We start from the raw sequence: 19388 nt of genomic DNA on the forward strand, positions 1-19388 counted from the left end.
ACCCAGGATGATATTCACGGCTGATTCATCCCTCTTCCAGTCCTGGCTGCCTCTTGCTCAGTTGACGTAATGGAAGTTGCTCAGTGGTATTAAACAGCAGCCTCTTGAATCCCCCCCACTTCTCCCTCCCGTGTCAAAGAAACTCAGCTTGGATTGGGCGCAGTTTGAATCTTAATCCAACGGTGCTAAAGGTGCCCTGGCTACTGTCCATGGGGAGTGCGCTGACTGGAGGCCATTGCCCCTTACAGGTGAGTTTTCGTTCATGCCTCTCAGGCCACTTTCCATGAGGTGTCCATGGTATGTGGGACACCAGCCAGGTGCGTGATGTGCTCTGGCTTACGGATGCAAGTCGTGTTTGCCCTAGTCGCATGTCACACTCCTCTTCCTACATCCCCTGAGCCCCTGGTTCAAGGAAGGGAGGCACCAGCTCTCGGAGATGCTGTCCCACCAGCCCCAGGATGCCTCCCTGACCATTTGAAAGCGTTGAGGTGCTGAGTTCACCGTCTCACCGTGCCGTTGCTGTCAATGTTAAAAACTTTATTCCAGTAGGCTGGTTTCCTTCACATTCTTGCGTGCCTTTTCTTTAGTAAACAACAAACATGGTTCCCTTCACTTGGGCAAATATTGTTCCCTTGCCCTCCTCACTCACTGTGCTTTAAGTTGCTACATCACCTGTTGTTATTCAGCCTTTCACTGCTCTTATTCCTTCTCTTCCACCACCTTTAGCCTCCTTTTTTATATGTTTTGTCCAGTTCTTTTCCCCCTGCCCCAGTCCTCATCCAAGGCAGCAGCTAAGAAACAATCTAGGCATTGCCACAGCAGCAAGAATGTGTGAGCTTTGTCAGTCACCCACAGATCCAGTTTTGACTATGTAAAAATAACTTAATTAAAGAATATGATTGTATTTATTTATAACTGGCTCCACGAGAGAGGAGGTAAAAAAATAATCACATCTGCCACAAGCAGATGTTTGAAAGTTTCGGGTTGATACATGAAGACCAGTGTGTGCATACAGAGAGGTTGCATCTCAAAACACAAAAATGCAGTAATGTATCTTCATTGCGTAGAATATGGTTTACACCCAACTTTGCAAACACAGAGCTGCCCACGTTCTGTTTCCTCGGCAAGTAAAGAGAATGCCAGCTGCTTATTCTACTGCTTTACCTCAGGGAAAGAGTAGAGGTTACAAAAAAATTAGTCGGCTGACATAATTCATCAATTTACTGCAAGATTATATACACACACACAAATACAAATACATAGATTATGTGTAAAGCCACCATGAACATGTGTTTTAATATTTATGAAGGTATTTGGATCATTTTAAAATCCCAAACTTGTGCAATGTCATATATAATAGACTACTGTTCTTAAAATACCAGAAAAAAAAAATTTTCTACAGAAGGCAATCCCCAGAAGTCTTTTTTTTTTTAAACTTTCTTGTTTTTTACACAAAATTCAATTTCTTATTGAAGCACTTGCATCCTTTGTCGTGTATCTAACAAAATCCAGAATAGGCAGGCTTTTGCAGAAACGTAAAGATGAGGTGATTTTTCTCCCCAAGACATAATTTTGTATTGGTGTGTTAAAATAGCTTTAGGTAAAATTTTAGGCACATGGAAAAAGAATATATATAGAATGTGTATAATATAAGCAGAAGAATATTTATTATTGTGTTTTAAGCTAAAGCTTTTTGTACACAAAACCCATCAGTTATTAGTTCATTCACATGTGAATTTTTAGCAGTCGACCAAGTTAATGAGCCATGGAAGCATTCTACAGAATCACAGGAAGATCTCTTGAGTGTCATTAATTTCTTGAATTTTATTGGGAGAGTGTTGTTATGACCAGGGAAAATATTTCTAACCTGCTCACAGTGATGCTTCAAAAAATCTGGAATTTTCAGATGAACAAGAATGAAAGTTTCTATTTTAGAACTGAAGTAAGAAAACAGAAATGGTGCGTCCCCACCTCCTCCGTCCCTCCACCCAAGCTGCCACTTCCACCAGCTGACTCAGAAGAGCTTGCTTTCCGCCCGTGGTTTCCATTACAGCCTTGTCCTTTGGTGGGCTGCACCCAGGAGATTGCCTCCTGGCCCCTGCGGTCTACACAGCAGCAGGCAATGCCCTGAGCTGGGAGCTGTGGCTGCTCTGTCACCTGTCTGGGCCACGTGCCCTTCCCTGGGAATACACCTCCCCCTTCCTCCCAAAGCTTTCCACGCCTTTCCCATCCCCCGCCCCTCCCCCCCCAACACACACCAAAGCATGCTGCACCCATGGTATTCAGTGCTTTCTGTCTAAAATACAAGATTAGAAATGAAAGGGAAGTTTAGAACCTGGTTTTTTCTTTGGGATTTTCCCAGGTAGCCTTCCTTACTAATCTCTAGGAAGTAGTTCTATTGGAGAAAAGCTGTGAAATGAACTCCTGGGACTGCGGTTCCATGGCAAGGAATCCTGGCGTCTACAAGCCTCAGTGGGTCTGGGCATTGTCCTTGCCCAGCCCTTTCTCTTGGAATGTCACCTCTAAAAATTATAGGCCTAGGCTGGACCTGGTGTGAAGATATCTTTGCCAAGCATTTGTTTTATCAGACGTTAAAATAACTGTGTCCTATTCTGGAATGCAGGGCAAGTCCTACCCCCGGTGGAATAATATATTTTAAGTGATTTCTGAAAGTGGGTCGTGAAAGCCATCCGCCACATGGCCCATGTTTGCACATCTCTATATAGTTACAATTGCGGAATTTGACAGTGTAACTCTGAATCTGATTAATTGAGAATGTGTAAAAACAAAGTTCTTGCATTACAGCTCGTTCCTTATCTTTGTGTCTTTTACTGTGATGTTGTAGAACTTGGATCATATGGAAAACTAAAATATTATGACACAATGACTGAAGAAGGTAAGAATGATTTTAGAATTGTATGCATTGGCTTTTTTTTTTTCATTTATGGTGTCTGTGGCTTGCCCATTTTTTTTTAATCATTTTTTTTCCCCCTCTTTGCATGACTTCAGTGACATTGTGTGATTTATTATTCTTTCCACATTTTCGTCTAGTTTTTGCCATCGTGTTGGTTTGGAATTGGAGACGTGCAATACCATGAGCAATCATGTTATTCCATTCAAACGATCCAAACCATCTCAGTTGTGTAACACAGTCAGAGAAATGGTGTCAGCAACATAAACACAAGCCCACACCCACTGAGTCATCATTATTTCCTCCACGTGCTCACAACATATAGAAACACATCCAACCAACACTCTTCTTTTAATATGCCCCAATTTCAGAGGTGGGGAGGTTCTGGTAATATTCTGATTTATGCCAAGGAATGAGCGATCTAAAGGAACCACTAGGCCCCAAACCAGTTGGAGACCTGTTTCTGATGCAGAGGGCCGCGTAGGCTCATGTCCTTAGCTGTCGCGGTCCCTGTTAGCTCACCCGAGAGAGGCCAGGGCCACCATTTCCAGCCAGTGGGATTGTATATATTGGGATTCACACTCCGTGAGATTGGACGTATCATTTTAACCATTTCCCCTGAATAAGTGAATTCTGGCAGAAACTTCTTTTTCAATGTATCTACTGATGAATTCCAGGCTCTGTCCCAGAGCATGGCCTTGCCCCAGTCAGAATGACTTTTCTGAAATAAGTGTACCACGGAACAGCAATTTGAGAATTTCTGCATTCTTGTAAAGGGAGTTGTTCTCTTGCCCTATCTCCCACACATACCTCCGCCTTTTGACTAATAAATAATATTTGTAAGTTACGAAAACATTTGGAGTTTTCCCGTGATTTTTACACTGATATTGACAAGAAATCAAAAGGTACCCTAGAAGGGGAATCAGTTAATTTTATCCTTCAACATGAGAGAAACTCCCAAAAGTGTTGTATATCTTATTTTCAGCTTCTAGTATTTCTGAGTTGCCTTAGCTTGCCAAAGATTTCCTAGTTGCTTTGCAGGAAGCAGGACATCCGACAGCCCTCGGTAAGAGCAAGCCCTTTCCAGCCCCTCCCCACTCTGGCTTCTGCACCGCACCTGGGCCCTTCTCTGCTGCTATCTCTGTGCTTTCAGTTAACCACTGTAATTTTTTCTAAAGCAGCAGGCCACAGTTAGAATCTCAGACTGGGCTCTGTTGTAGCCCAGGGCCCTCCCCACAACCTGGGGAAATGCAGACCCTTGGGCAGTGAGAGCGCCAAAGGCAGAAAGCTACTTATGAGGATCAGTATCCCACCACCGCAGGGATAGAAAGAGCAATCCGTACCTTAAAGGAAGGCTCCTGTCCCGGCTGTTATTTTTAGTTCATGTCTTCAAACCACTTTGATTTTTCTTGGTGATTGGCTTGGGAAGCCAAAGGTTTGGGCCTCACTGACTTTATAATTCGATTCAGGCGTCTCACAGCCCTCAGCCTCGGCCTCATGGCTTGGGCAGCTGGTGGGTTTGTTACCTTCTACCTGAGCAGTGACGACCCCTCACGTTTCTCTCCTTCCTCCATCCTGTCCTCTGCCTTCCGCCCTTAGCTTCCTGTGGCCAGAGCAGCTTCTGGCTCTCTGTTGCCTCAGTTGCCCCTTTTCTCCCTTACTGTTCCCTTCCTTCCTCTTTCCACATCTATTTGAGCAAATGTGGCCATCCGAGTGCTCCCTTCCTCTTCCTCCCCATGCCAGACAAACCAAGATTATGTGAGGATGCAAAAATGCTACTTCCAAGCTGATGCTACCACTTGATATCGAACAGCTGGGCTTTCTAGGCAGGGAAACAAAGCCAAAATAATATCTGGAATGAGAAGGCTGACCAGCTTAGCAAGATTGTGAAATTGTTTTGGGGGCCCTCATGGTCACCTTTAACGTTCCTTATCCTTCTCTTGACTGCCCCATTCCTTCGTGCACATCCCTTTGTGCCCCATGCTTAGCTGAAAATTCATTCCTGTTACAGTGATAGCTAATAATAGCTAAGGGAGCACTTGAAAAGCATGTTCTATGAAATACTACTTCCAGATCATGTCATTAGGAATTTTGCAACAATTGGGGGAAAAAAAGAAAGCAAGCTTGATTTCGTTGTTAAATAAGCAGGAGAGCTTCTGAGTTAAGTTAAATAGATTTCTTTACCATGTGACTTGTCAGAGCCTTCCATATGTACCCGTGCACTGCAGCATATAATAGTAAATCGTATAGAGGGATGGAGTTTGCAGTATTTCCCAGGCTTTTTTGGTCAGAGGACCCATTCTTCCATGGAGCCTCTTGTGGAACTCTTTTAGAAATGCTGGTTAAGGCATTATCCTTCACCTAGAATAGGAACCTCTGAAAGATTCAAAAGTTTTCTAAACACATAGCAATCCCTCTCAGGCACTCATGGAAAGGATACTTTGGAACAGGAGGTCTCCCTACAGCCCCCTCAGATTATACCCTTTGGCAGCTGCCTCTATGACAAGCCAGGCCTGGCTTAAACCTAATTCTGGGATTCAATTTAAAAGACGCACAGCCAGCTCAGTAACCTCAGACCTGGCAACCACCATGCATGACTTCTTCAAATTCTTAAGGGCCTCTCCCCTCTCATTGAAAATAATAGCAGTAACTGTGATATATATCATTTCCATGTTGTACAGTTTAGGGAGGTATAATAAAGGTGAAGATGTTATGGGCAATAGGAAATATCCCCCTCCATTTGAGCATTTCTTTTCACAATCTTAGAAATGTGACTAGCCCTTGACAGGGCTTTATTGTAATTGCCCATGTGACTAGTCATTATTTGTAACTGTTTCCAGAAAGTGCTCTGGATGTTGTGTGACATCAGCTACTTGCAACAAGGCCTGTTTTACTTTTTTCCCTAAGGTGGATTAAATGGAAAGATGAATTATATATGCCACCCCCTATCCTAAGAGAAATTGTGTGACGATTTCCTCAATATAGAGAATTGTCCAGCACAGATTCAGTTTATTATTTTAAGCACCTACTATATGCAAGTTATTCTGCTAGGTGCTTTGTTGAAACACAAGATTAAAAGGTGGGCAGTTTGCCCCATGGAACTTAGAGACGGGGGAGGAATAAAGCACAGCAATCACTGAGCCACCAGGAAGAGAGTGGTAAGTACCATAGGTGCTCAGAAAAAGATGACAGGCTATGGGAGAAGGAAAGACTGCTTTCAGCGGGGGGCGGGGTGGGGAGGGATTTCATGGAGAAGGTGATCTTTGACCTGCACCCTAAAAGATCAGTAAATACGGTAAATTGGGAAAGGAGGAGTGGTAAGTTCCGCGCCACCAGGCTGAGAGAAGGATGAAAAGAGGGGCCACACCAACCCTTACTGGGTGCCTCCCACCTGCCAGGTGCAGCGCTGTGGGCTTTTTATATATTCTGTGTCATTTAATCCTTGTGATGATCACATAGGTAGATTTTACCGAAAATGAGAAAACCAAAGCCCAAAGAAGTGTTGTATTAGATGAGGAAATGAAGACACAGAGAAGAAAAGTAATTGGCTCTGGGACTCGTAGGTAGTAAGTTGAGATGAGGGACCTGAACTCAGGACTGTGGCATGCCACACCCTGTCCTCTCGGCTCCACTGTGGTTGCTCCACAAGGTGGAATGAGGAACTGGACAGTTCAGATTGGCTACAGTGTAGGAGTGGGAAGAAAGGCTTGATGGAGACCAGACCATGGGAAAGGTTGAACCACAGACTAAGAATGACAGTGAGCTATTGACTGAAACATGGCCCCCCTACTGGAACACTTTACCATTAAAATGTTATTTTAATAAAACAATCTACTTACTTTCAGACACTGGACAAAATCATAACATTTTTTGTAAAATTTGCCCCTCCCCTCGGAGCCCTTTCCCTCCCTCCCTTGTCTTCAGGTGCCCAGAACATAAATGGGAACAGCTCCCTGGGCCACACCCAACTTCCTCTCCCACCCCGAGCCAATCAGAATTTTATCCACTCACTCATTCATTCCCTAACGTATTCATTCAGCAACACTCAGTATGGACCAGGCACTAGACTGGGTGCAGGGCCTGTGGAGATGAAAGACAGTGCTTCTCCTGAAGAATTCACGCTCTAGTGGGAGACACAGGCAGAGAGATGAGTAGCGTGATGGGCAGACCCGAGGTGCCAGGGGAGCCCAATGGAAAAGAGGGCAGGCTTCTCAGAAGGGGCCATGTCTCCACTGCCTCATTCCTGCTTGCCAAGGTGATGACTCTCCCACCAGCCACCTGATTCTAGTGTGTTCACTTGATAATAGCTGAGCACCTGCCTCTGTATGAGTCATGTTCCTAGACTTGATAGATTCGTGAGCTTCACTCCTCCCAAAGACTCTATTTCCCTCTGTAACAAGCTGTTTCCAAGGATACAAACAAATGACTCTAGGGATAGTCTTTTGGTGACCTCAGATCCCCCTACATGGGCATCCATCCCTTTATCTCCTCATGGGGTGATACCGAATATTCTTGGAAGAGCAATCTCCGATTTTTACTTAATGTCAATAACCCATAGTTTAACACTACTATCTATAAAATAGATAAACAACAAGGACCTACTGTATAGCACAGGGAACTGTATTCAATACCTTGTAATAACCTATAATGGAAAAGAATCTGAAAAGGAATATATATACACGTACATATTCACATGTACATGTATAACTGAATCACTTTGCTGTACACCTGAAACTAACACAACATTGTAAATCAACTATACTTCAGTTAAAAAATAAATAAATAACCCATAGTTTATTTCTCATCTGCAGACACCCAAATTTCTTACCATTATCACTCCGGAACATCCTCAATAAATTGAACTTGGCTTCCTTACTAAAGTTACTTTAAATGAAAATGTAGAAAGTTAGTTCAAAAGAAAACAAACTCATGTGATGGAACAGAGACATTCAAAGGAGAGATGCCTTTCCACCAGTGGCAGTATACACAACTAATCATTTCTGCTCTTTGGAGATAAACATTCACAGAGACATGAAGGTAGGTAGGTAAACAGAAATCCTGACTAAGGATACTTTGCAAAGATGCAATGTATTGTCCTAAACTCGTTGCCATTTAACAGAAGCCATTTCTAGAAAAATAATTTCTCCACTATTTAAAAAGTCAATCTTTGTTCATTTGTATAAGGAAAAAAGAAGATAGAAAAGTTTGTTGTAATATCAAAGGCAAAAATAATAATGATCTTTTCTTTAATGAAATTAAGGCTAGTTTCATGGCAACCTATTGGCAACCTCTTTACCAAGCTGAGAAACTAATAATGTCTTATGTGAATCATGGTTTCCTCAATTAGTCATGTGGCTGAGTTTTGAAAACCCACATTATTTCAAAGAAACAGAAGCACCCTAAGGTTACATAGTCTAGCCAGTCATTTGATGTTCTTAATTGCAGTGAAATATTCCGTTCTTTCTCAAAGAGAAATTGAATTTTGGAATACTATTCAACAGTAGTTTCCATTGCCCAAGAGGTATCCTCTGAAAATGTAATCCTAAAACAGGTCCTTAGTGCTATCTGTGGCCTTCACATTATATTTTAATCCTGGCTTTGAATGGATGAGACTGTGTTGTATACCCTGATATATCAAGCAGGATAGTTTCAGCTCTATATAGAAGAAAATCCAGATTAACGGTGGTTTAAATCAGATAGAAGTATATTTCTCTCTCAAGTAAAAGAGGTCCAGAGGCAGGCTGTACATGGCTGATATGGAAGCTTCACAGTAATCCTAGACCCCAACTCCTTCCATCCTTCTTCTTCACCATCCTAATATATGACTTTCAACCTCAAGGGCACCTCATGGTCCAAAATGGCTGCCACTACAGCTCCAGCCATCGCATCTGTATTCCAGGAAGGAGGAAGGGCCAAAATTATTTTCCCCAGCTGTTTTGTCTTCTTTTTAAGGAGGCTTCCTTTTAGACCCTCCCAGTAAAATCTGTCCAAAACTCAGTTACATGCCTACACATAGTTCAAGGAAGCTTGGAAATGTAGTATGTTAAGCTGGGTGATTTGCTAGCCCCAGTAATTCAGATATTATGTCATTAGGAAATGAAAAAGGGATAGATATTGATAGGCAACTTGCAATCTCTCCACAACAGAGAAATATCACTTTCACATAACTGTATGTTGATGGGGAGGACTGAGACCAGAGCAAGCTCTGGGAGGAAGATTGAGAGCTCATGCTAAGTTTGAGATGCCTATGGAACATCCAAATGGAGATGTGGAGAAAGTGGAATTGGAGTCTGGAGCTTGGGAGAGAAGTCAGGGCTATAGATGTAGATTTGAAAGTCGTAAAATATAGGTATCATTTAAAGCTACAGAACTGGATAAGAATACCTAGCCAATCGATAGGAAAGAGGAGGCCAAGGACTGAACCCTGGGGACTGTAAAGTGTAGGGTCTGGGAAGAAGGGAGACGGCCCAGCAAAGGAGACTGGGGTGGGCAGAGGACCAGGAGAGAATGGCATCCCAGAAGCCAAGGGAAGAACTTGTTCTAAAGGAGGGGCATAAAAAGGTGATGGCATCAATGAATTGACCAATGAGAGCAAAGACTTTTTGTAATAGAAAGATAAAAGAGTTACAGACAGAACGTGAGATGTTTCCAATCAGGAGTTTGGATGTGGTGCAGTTATTGCTAGTGACAAAGTCTAAGGTCTAACTGCAGGAGTGGATGGATGAGGTGAGCTGGAGGAAAGGGCAGCTGGAAGCGAGTAGGTTAGGGCGGTGAGGAGCCAAGTGTTGCAGGGCTCACCCACGTAAAGTTACCATGGATGGTAACACGAGTAATGGTGGAGAGAAAAAGAGTGAACTGGGTTCTGATATATTCAGGAAAGAGGGAAGGATGACTTGGAAGTCGTTTGGGGTATAGGTGGTAGAGTTTATTGCCCTGGGCTTCAAAGAAGGACAGAGAAATGATCTATAAGTGGTAAGGTAGGAGGAATGGAATGTGGGCACTTGGAGAGACAAGTAGTGTCACTTTCAAAGGCCATAGGAGGAAAGGGGCCATCAGGAAACAGCTATGTTTCAGTTGGAACAAAAAGAAAATGTTCATAGAAGAGGTTAAGACATAAGAGATTTACCGATGGCGGGGATGGGAGGTTGAGTCAGTCCAGGGATTTTCAGAGCCACTTGGTGATAAGCATCTCGATGGTGATGGATGGTGCTGAAGTGAACAAGGATGTAGCATGGGATGGGAACAACCTAACAATGTTTTCGAAGTTCTTCCTAGAGCCTCCTTCTTGTGATTGGTTGCATGGGCAGTTTGCAGTGATAAAGTGGGGTCTATCTTTCCAGGAGAGAGGAGCTCTGGGGAATCCCCCTGAGTCCAGCTTGGAGTGGGGAAGGTTGAGGAAGGAGATCAGCCTTCCTTAATTCAGGGAGAGAGAGTTCAGTCCAGCACAGGAGGACCTTTCTTACAGACATGGCCAGAGATGGGATGGCCTGTCTCAGACAGGAGTGAGTCTCCCATCTCTGGAGAAGCCAAAGAAGCCTCCATCAGAAGGATGTTCAGATAATGGACACCTTGATGCCCCTTCCAGTCCCATGTCCAAGATTCTGTCCTGGTGCCTTTATTAAGTGTGACAGCAGACATTTTTGGTTTGCAGTCTACCTTTAAGATTAACTTGATCTTGCATTTTGGTTAAGCTGCCACCAAGATTGTGGTAGGTATGTTCCTGGGTCATAGCATCTGGAATAAAAGGCTTGTGTATTAGTTGATCCATTTCACAGCCCAACTCTTTATTAATGTGGTTAAATACAGCAAATAGTCCGTTAGATAGTTCCTGTGGAATAGACCCTTAAAAGAACAACAACCCACCCCCCGAAAAAATCCTATATTCTTAGTTACAAATCTAAACTTTTACCACAGTAGAAATTTTAAATTGCAAATTAATTTTAACTATTCTTTTTTGTTATAAAAACATTACATGCGCACAGAGGTAAAAAGCAAACATTACATAAGGAAAGACAATAAAAGTGAGTCCCCCTTTTACCCCAGATTCCATTCATTCCTTGGAGTTAACCACTTTTATCAGTTTTTTAACATATTCTCTTTTCTTCTATGTACTGTTCTATACCTGGCTTTCGTTTATTAATATGTCTTGAGGATATTTCCATATTAGCACTTTTTTACTTTCCTCATTCCTTTTTAGCAGGTGCATAGTATTCCACTGCCTGGCTCTTCCCTGGTGGGTTTGATCAGTCCCCTGTTGATAAAGATTTAGGATATTTCCATTTTTGTTCATTTAGTTATTACAATGCTACATGAGCATCTTCTTTGCCCATATAATAAACTCGACTGAATAAAAGATATAAATAAAGATATAAAATAAATGTCTGGAAATAGAAATGACAGATCAGAAGACATACACATTTTAGACTTCGAATGATAGTGCCAAATTGCCCTCCAAAGGCATTGCACCAATTTACACTCCTAGTAACAGTGAAAGAGCAAGCCTTAAACAACAAATTTAAATAAGTTCTTTGACCAGAGATTCAAACTGACTTCATTCCAAAGCGGTTAAGCCTTCATAATGTAACTACCTTCTAATTTACTCATTGCTAAACCTGACTTTTTACCAAAGTTGATTGAAAGCCAGGGTGCAGTTCTGATGGAAGTCCTTGTCCTTTCTAAATGCAATGACAAGGCAATTCCTCCCACACAGAATATCCAATTTCCACCACAGCATGTGCCTTCTTGCCTCAAGACCATTGATATCCCTATAGAAACTCCGAGAAGTACACTGCAGGTTAACTTTCTCCCTTCCGGTTACCAATGAGGGCACCCTCTGTTATGCACAGACACCATTTCCAGCACCATGTTATGTTTCATTCATTCCAGGTTTATGGTTTAACTCATTCTGTCCAACTTTCCATAACCACACAATTTTTCTGGGCACCTGAACAGATGCTCTCTGTTAAGGCTGAGCCTTCTCCAAAAAAAACAGATTTAACTCATCAGTTATTAACCACATTACTTTTTTAGAGATGTATTCTTACAGGTCTCTCCCTGGGGCTGGATCTTAGGAAGACAGCAGCCTCGTGTGTGTGCATAACCAAACTAATCAGCTAGTAACCTGTATCAGATCTGTCAGAAAGACCAAACCAGCTGTGTGGGTAAATCCACGGTCTTCCTGAAAACCAGGACCAAGGAAGTCTTCTCATTAGAATACATCCAGCACTTCAAACTTCATTGCATCTTATTTTCATGATCTAAACTGTCAGCAGTAAAAGCAGAAAGATTGGACTTGGCAAGTAAAGGCAGACTTTGCCACATTGCATATGTAGAAGGTGTTAAGTGGCAGCAGGAGGCAAACCATGGATGCTTTTTTTTGGTCTATTTCTGACATCTTCAGAACTGAAAATGTTAAGTTCGCCTTCATCAATCAAACTTGAATATTGTTATTATAAATTAATAATATAATTTCCCGCCCCCATGAAACTTTCTCTTTAAAAAAAAAAAGTGGGAATCTGTTATACCAGGAGGTTGGCATGTTCAATTAAGCATGGTAAGTTTCTCTTTTGATTAAATCTGAAATGAACTGAAGTATCTCATTTTATGGGCCACTAAGCCTTCAGTCCCATTTAGTTAAGAACCCACGGCAGGTGCCGGCATTTCTGTTGCAAACCCACATTTCAAATGAGATTTACAGGCACCAGTTTACAATGTAAAGTTGAGGATTCAAAAAAAAATAGAACATAAGAATCCAAGTTAACTGACAATTTGCAGACACATGAAATCCAAGTGACAGGAGAGAATGGGTGTACATGAAACAGTGGCTGCTACAGAATAAAATCTTTCCCTTTATGTCAAGATAAATAACTGGGTAATATATAGTGTCATCATAAGGAAGAACTGTTTTGTTACGTTCTGTTTTTTATATACAAGTCAGAGTAACCATTCAACACATATTTATTGAGCACCTACTATTTGCCAAGTGCTGTGAACAAATCAAAACTCTGCCCAAATGAATACACCAATGTCACAGCCCATTTGCAGAGAGACATACCCAAGATACAGGCTTTGACAAACTGACTCCGAGAAGCTCTCTTCCACCCCTTAGGTGGCATTGGGGCTGGATGCTGGCAAATCTTGGATCTGAAGCATGCCTGGGTAAAGTGATTCTTTATTCATTTATCTCTTAGATATCCACAGGGTACAAGGGATGGGAGCAGGGGGAAGACATTCAAGCCTTCCGGCAGCCCCTCCCTGGCTCAGAACTCCGAAGCTGAGATCAGACAAACCCCTTTGAGGATGTTTGGGTGTGAGCCATTGGTATCTGTGTATATGAGATAGAAATGTCCAGAAAATTAAGTTCCTAAAATAATAAAACAGGCGACCCAAAATGATGAAGAACAGTAGCTCTCAAGCCGTGTGAGCCTTGGCTAAGGTCAGTAAATTGGCTCCTTGCCTGAAACATCGTAGTTTGCTATCTGATACCTGCTGCGAGTTTTTTGGTTTGTAAAATTCCGATTTTGCCTGAACTTGATTAGGTTATCTTTTTTTTTTTTTAAAGAGAGTCTCAAAATAGACAAACATTAATTGTAAACACTATTAGACTTTGGAGATTTAATCACAACATTAACTGGGAAGAGAGTCTGGTGAGTTTCCTGCGATGTGTTTCTGGATCTTCCTTCTTTCTCTCCCCTGGAAAAGAATGTAAATTTCAAATAGATTTGCATACAGCAAGAACTCCAAGCATCTCTCTCTCTCTCTCTCTCAAACACACACACACACACACACACACACACACACACACACTAAGGTTCCCTTTGTTGTTTGTGTTAATGTTGTTATATTCATAAACACTTACTGAGGACCAGCCTAAGAAGTAAGGACTGGGGGGACAGATGAAAAGCAGCATCCCTGCCTTGAGGGGCCCACAGGCCAGTTGGAGAGAGGGTCAGTAAAACACCTCTGAGGCTCTATGATAACTGCCATGACAGGATCAGTATCAGTGCTGTGATAGAGAAAAGTACCAAGGTGCCTTGCCAGCCCAGGAAAGGGACTCGGGAAAAGCTTCCTGAAAGATGAGATGCCTAAAGCAGAGTCTTAAAAAGGAGTAAGACAAGAAAATAACTGTGGAGCACTCCAAGCCATATGAAGGGTAAATTAGAAGGAGGCAAGTCGGCAATGTGATTAAAAGCTGGGAGACCAATTAAGAAGCTGTAACCAACATCCAGGCTGGAAAGGTTGGATCTGAAGTGTTCAAAGGTAGACTCAAAAGGACTTGGCAGCTAATTGGATATGGGGGAGAGGGAGACCTCTAAGGTGACTAGAAAATACTGGGAGTGAGGAAATCACCAACAGATACAAGCAGAAGAGCAGATTCCTAGGAAAGAAAATGATGTATGGAAGTTTGGGGCATGTTGAGTTTAACCAGCAGAGGGACTTCCCAGTGAAGGTGTTCAGAAGTCCATTGGATGAGAGGATCTGGGCCAGAGATCTGAAAGTGGGAATCATCGCTATCCAGGCAGTGGTCCACTGGGGCCCTTGGGAGAATGTGAGGTGTGAGGAAGAGGGAGCAAGGAGGGGCCCCTGAGGAGTGGTGACACTTAAGGAGCACTCTCGGGCGTCCTTGAAAATCAGAGAGGATTTTGAGGAGGGGAGTGAGGAATATCAGATGCCACTGAGAGATCCAGGCAAGTGGAGGTGAAAAGTGGCCACGGGTAGGTTCAGTGGAGCAATGCTGACAAATGGCAGATGCAGAGTTAAGAAGTGACCGAAGGACCCCTAAGGACACAGAGGCACCAGCACAGACTGATCTTTCCAGAGGCTTGTCCGTGAAGAGAAGGCAAGAGAGAGCAGTGCCCGCAGGAAACCTGAAGTCAAGAGAAAAGTTGCCACATTGAAAGACTTAAGCATGATTATATACTGAGGGGAAAGGGAAGGATTGAGGATAAGATGACTGATGAGGCAGAGTCCCTGAAAAGGCAGGAAATTGGGATAAAGGACAAAATTTCAACCTTTAAGATACCAACTTTTGAAACACATTGGAAATCTTCCAAAATATTTAGGAAGACACTCTCATATTTCCAATGATAAGGTGACCCCATTAGGAGAGATGATATAGAATCAATTCACATGTAGACAGAACTGTGCTTTACTTGTGACTCCAAAGGTCATTATTACAGAAAATTATTTTTAAAAGCCTTAATAAGGAAATCAGCCTGCTTCATTTCATTATATGATGGGTTTGGCCACTGCTTGAGATACAATTATGTAAATATTCTCATTAATTACAAAAACCAGTCCTATGATTATATCTTAACTATAACTACAATTAAATTATGTTCATCATCTTTATTATATGGTCCATTCACAAAATATTTACAAAGACACTTTACAAACTACTTTATTACGATACTAGCTTAATTTCCATTAATGTCAATGTAATTTTACAATAAGTGGTTTTACATGATGTTTCACAAAAATTAGAGGAAATAATTTAGAGGTTGTACCGCAAAAGTAGATTTAAGAATAAGTAAGTAAACTCTATGTTCTTGGTGTTTTTGTGCAGGACGAGAATATCATTTTTAATATTTTGCTTTTGAGAAAAAAAATCAGGTCAGATCCTATTAGGTGAATAAGCTGCCCCATGAGGACAGCTTGTGGAATGCAAGAGGAGTTTATTCCTTCAAGCTGCTAGGTAGTGTCTTGTATCTTAGAACTTTCACTATTCTCTGAGTTTCCATGCCCTCCTGAGAAGGCCCGCACCATCAGAGCATGAATCTTAAGTCCTTGTTTCTCGTCTCTCTCGCTCCAGGCTGTGAACGCTACAAGGGCACCCACCAGCTGGATCTTATTACCAAATGTTGCCTGATTCATAGCACAGGCTTGGTTAATATTTGCAGAGCAGAAGATTGTGACCTGTACTGACTTGGGAAAAAAGCAGACTTCCCAGGGGAGCTAATATACCGAGAGCCTCACTGTAACTCAGTGAGTGCATGTGACGTGCCAAGCACGATTCTAAGACGCTTGTTGAGGGACACAAAGATACGCAGATGGTGGAGAGGTCTCTGCCCCTGAGAAGCCTGCCCTCTGGTGGGGAAAGCAGACAGGTGGGCAGCAAACTGAAATAAGGGCTGTGACAGGGGTACAAAGTGCCATGAGAACGGCGGGCGGATTTCCACTTGGGAAGATGGGTGTGTGTATCAGTAGAGAAAAAGCTTCGGGTCTGGCCTTCAGTTAGGCCTTGACAAATGAGGGGTATCTTCCTACAGAAGGAGGAGCCAAAGCCCAGCTTTCCCCGCTCTGCTCTCTGCCGTGCCCACCGGGCCTCCTCTTCCATCTTCCTCCTCTTCCTTCCAGGGCTCACCTGGGCAGCCTGGTGAGGGAGGTGCAGGAGCGAGATGACTGGTGTGCCCCTCTGTCTTCCATCTCCGGTGCATAAACACCTGGTCCAGCCCATTTCTCCTCTTTACCTTCGGACAGTTCCTGGGGCTCTACGTATGGACCCTCAGCCCTACTGGGGCCTTGGGCTTGGGTGGACTTGAAAGGATTTACTTTGGGTCATTAGCCAACAAGAAGCATGTAAGAAACTCATCAACTTGCCAGGAAACCACAAACACAAGGATTGATTGAGCCCCGCTGGGCGCTGGGGATACGGCAGCGAGCAAAACCGATGAAAATCCCTACCCTCGTGGAGCTTGGCTGCTAATGGGAAGCAGCAGATAATCAATAGCAGTAATGATACAGTAAATTAGATGGTGAAAAACACTTGAGAGAAAATAAGCTGGGGATGAGAAACACTGGAAAGAAAAGCTGCAAATTTAATTAGGCTGCTCAGAGCAGCCTTGATGAGAAGGTGACATTTGAACGAGTACTTGAAGGAGTTGAGAGAGTGAAGCCCGTGGATCCCTGGGAGAAGAACATTCCAGGTAGAGGGACCAGCAAAGGCCATGGCGCTGAGGTGGGAGAGTGCACAGTGTTTTCCAGAACAGCGGGGAGGCCAGAGTGCTTGAGCAGAGTAAGCTTGGAGAGGGGGAGGGGCCGAGGGAGGGGGGTCGAGGTGAGCTTCACTGGACAGAATTTTCCAGGTCATTGGGAAGACTTTGGCTTTCACTTTGACCTCAGGAGCCACTGCAGGATTTTGCACAGAGGAGTGAGTGGCGCGATCTGATCACTGAGACCAGCCTGGGGGGGATAGAGAGGTAAAGGTGGAAGGGAGACTGGCCAGGAGGCCAGCAGGATTGTTGCTCGACCCAGGGGGTGGGGAGGGAGAAGTGGTCAGATTCGGAAATATTCTGAAAGTCGAGACCCCAGATTTGCTGGTGGATAACATGTGGGATGTGAGAGAAAGAGAGGAACCCACGATGACCCCAAGGTCAGCGTTTGCTCTTTGCCACGTCAGTTCCATTGCATGCCTTCTCAGAGCGACGATGGCCTGCCTGCCTGACCTGAGTCTCTGCTTCCAGACAAAAAGACGGGATAAACAGGAAGAAAGTTCAGTGCCCTTTTACTTTTTAAGCTACCAGCCAAGCCATAAACTTCAAAGACGGAGACAGGAAAGGCAGAACTGAAAACACAAAAATAGTTTCTAAAACACTATCTAAGTTTTCCCTCCTGTTTCATTTTCCCTTTTCTTCTCCCAAACCAACATCTGTTCACCGAGGTGTGTGTGGCCACTCCCTTTACATCTATAAATCTCTTTGGTCCTATCTCTTCTGTGTTTCTGGTGCTCAGATTGTTCTATGGCAGCCGGGAGGGAATCTCACCTCCAGCCCAAAGGGTTCCTGTCCAGAGCTGCTGATTACTTGGTGGGAAAGATGTGAAGGAATTTCCAGGGGCTGTTTTCATTAATTAACATCAGAAACAGAAGCAAAACGCTTTTTCTTTGAGTAAACAGAACCTCCAAAGGTTATTTTGCGAAGCGGCTTAGAGCTTCTGTTTTATGGCAGAGAGATTGGTTGAAGATTTTGATTCCTCAAATTTTGTTCTTCCAAAATTTGTTCTTATTCATAATAGGCCTTTCTGCTCTGATCTTCTCCCACACTTCCCTACCGCACCCCCTCAACACACACTCCCCTGAGGACACTCAGCTGGTATTCTTCTGCAAATTTCAGAGCAAGCTAAACTATATTAAAATTGTGTACTAGGTTTTGACGTACTAGGTGCCTCATGATTTGAGCGGAATTTGCTATTCCTACGATTTTAAGTATACAAATAATCTGTCGCTGTATAAACATACAACACTTTAAGGGTTCACACTGCAGCAGAGTATATTTTTTAAAGTTGCCTTAAAAAATGTTAAAAATCACTCCCTCTCTCACCTTGAAAAGTGCTCAAAAATGTCTTCTTTGTCACCAGGCACAGAGCTACAGTTTTTTCTTAGATCTGTCCATGTCAACCCTTATGCCAACGTGGAATCCATGCCTAAAATAGTCTATGGAAGCAGTGCCTTTACTGCCAAGGTCTCTTGCACCGGAGGCTGCTAAGCTTCCATTCTATTTTTAAATATCAAGCTTTTTATTTTCAGTAATTTATGGGGTGAAGGTCCTGCATTCACTTCCATAATAATAACAACCCTTTCTGAGTAATTTACTGTATGTCAGGGCCATCTAAACACCTGCTGTGTATCAAACCATTAAGTCTTCCAGCAACTGTATGAGCTGGGTGTTCTATTTATTATCCCCATTTTAAAATTCTGAGCCTGAGACACAGAGGAGGTAAAGCCCCTGTGCATCAGGAAGCTGTTTTGAGCCACCCCGAATCCACTGTGCAACACCAATAGTCCTTCCCTGTACTCTGTCCTCACAGGTAATGGGAGTAAGCTGATCACTATCTTTTCATTTTAAGATCACAAAGGTATCTAAAACACAGAGGGCCAGCTCCCTCACCTTGACCTTCTTAATTTCGGGAAAGTATAAAGTGATCCTTCTCCTAATTGGTTTTGGAACTGACTTTGGAGGACTCACTGAAAACTAAACACCAATCCGACAAGGCCCCCGATGCTTACACTGTCAGGTCAGATGCAGCTAATGCTCCAGTCCCGCCTGTGTGGATTGAGAGAAGAGACGATGCCAACGATTCCTCTAAAGCAGGGGTCCCCCACCCCCGGGCCGCACAGCAGGAGGTGAGCAGAGCTTCCTCTGCCTCTCCCCATCACTCTCATTACCGCCTGAGCCATCCCACCGCCGCCCGCCCCTGTCCGTGGAAAAATTGTCTTCCACGAAACCGGTCCCTGGTGCCAGAAGGGTTGGGGACAGCTGCTCTAAAGCAATTCAGGGCCATGTCACCCTTGCCCCTGGGCTGTCTGTTGGTTGGTTTTTCTTTTTCCTCTTATTTACAGAGTTCTGCTAATGCCAGGTGCTGTGCTCAGTCCTTTACACATATTTTCTCACTTAAGCCTTGCATTTAGCTCAGGAGTCGGTCGTTAACATCCCTATTCAACAGGTGGGAAAACTGAAGCTCAGAAATATTCATGTATTTA

At 43.3% G+C, this 19388-nt stretch overlaps 1 protein-coding gene across 4 annotated transcripts in view; it reads left to right on the forward strand.

The window, feature by feature from the left end:
- Positions 1-19388, forward strand: part of SLC24A2 (solute carrier family 24 member 2) — a 244445-nt gene that overhangs the window by 172622 nt on the left and 52435 nt on the right. For 3 of the 4 annotated variants that reach the window (XM_082401000.1, XM_082401001.1, XM_082401003.1), the window contains one exon: positions 2846-2896. The exons of the other annotated variant lie outside the window; for it this stretch is intronic. In XM_082401000.1, the coding sequence (XP_082257126.1) occupies positions 2846-2896 (51 nt within the window). The remainder of the gene's footprint in view (positions 1-2845; positions 2897-19388) is intronic. 4 annotated transcript variants of the gene reach the window in all.

This window comes from Balaenoptera borealis, assembly GCF_965194805.1.
Source record: "Balaenoptera borealis genome assembly, chromosome: 8".
Classification (NCBI taxonomy): Eukaryota; Metazoa; Chordata; class Mammalia; order Artiodactyla; family Balaenopteridae; genus Balaenoptera; species Balaenoptera borealis.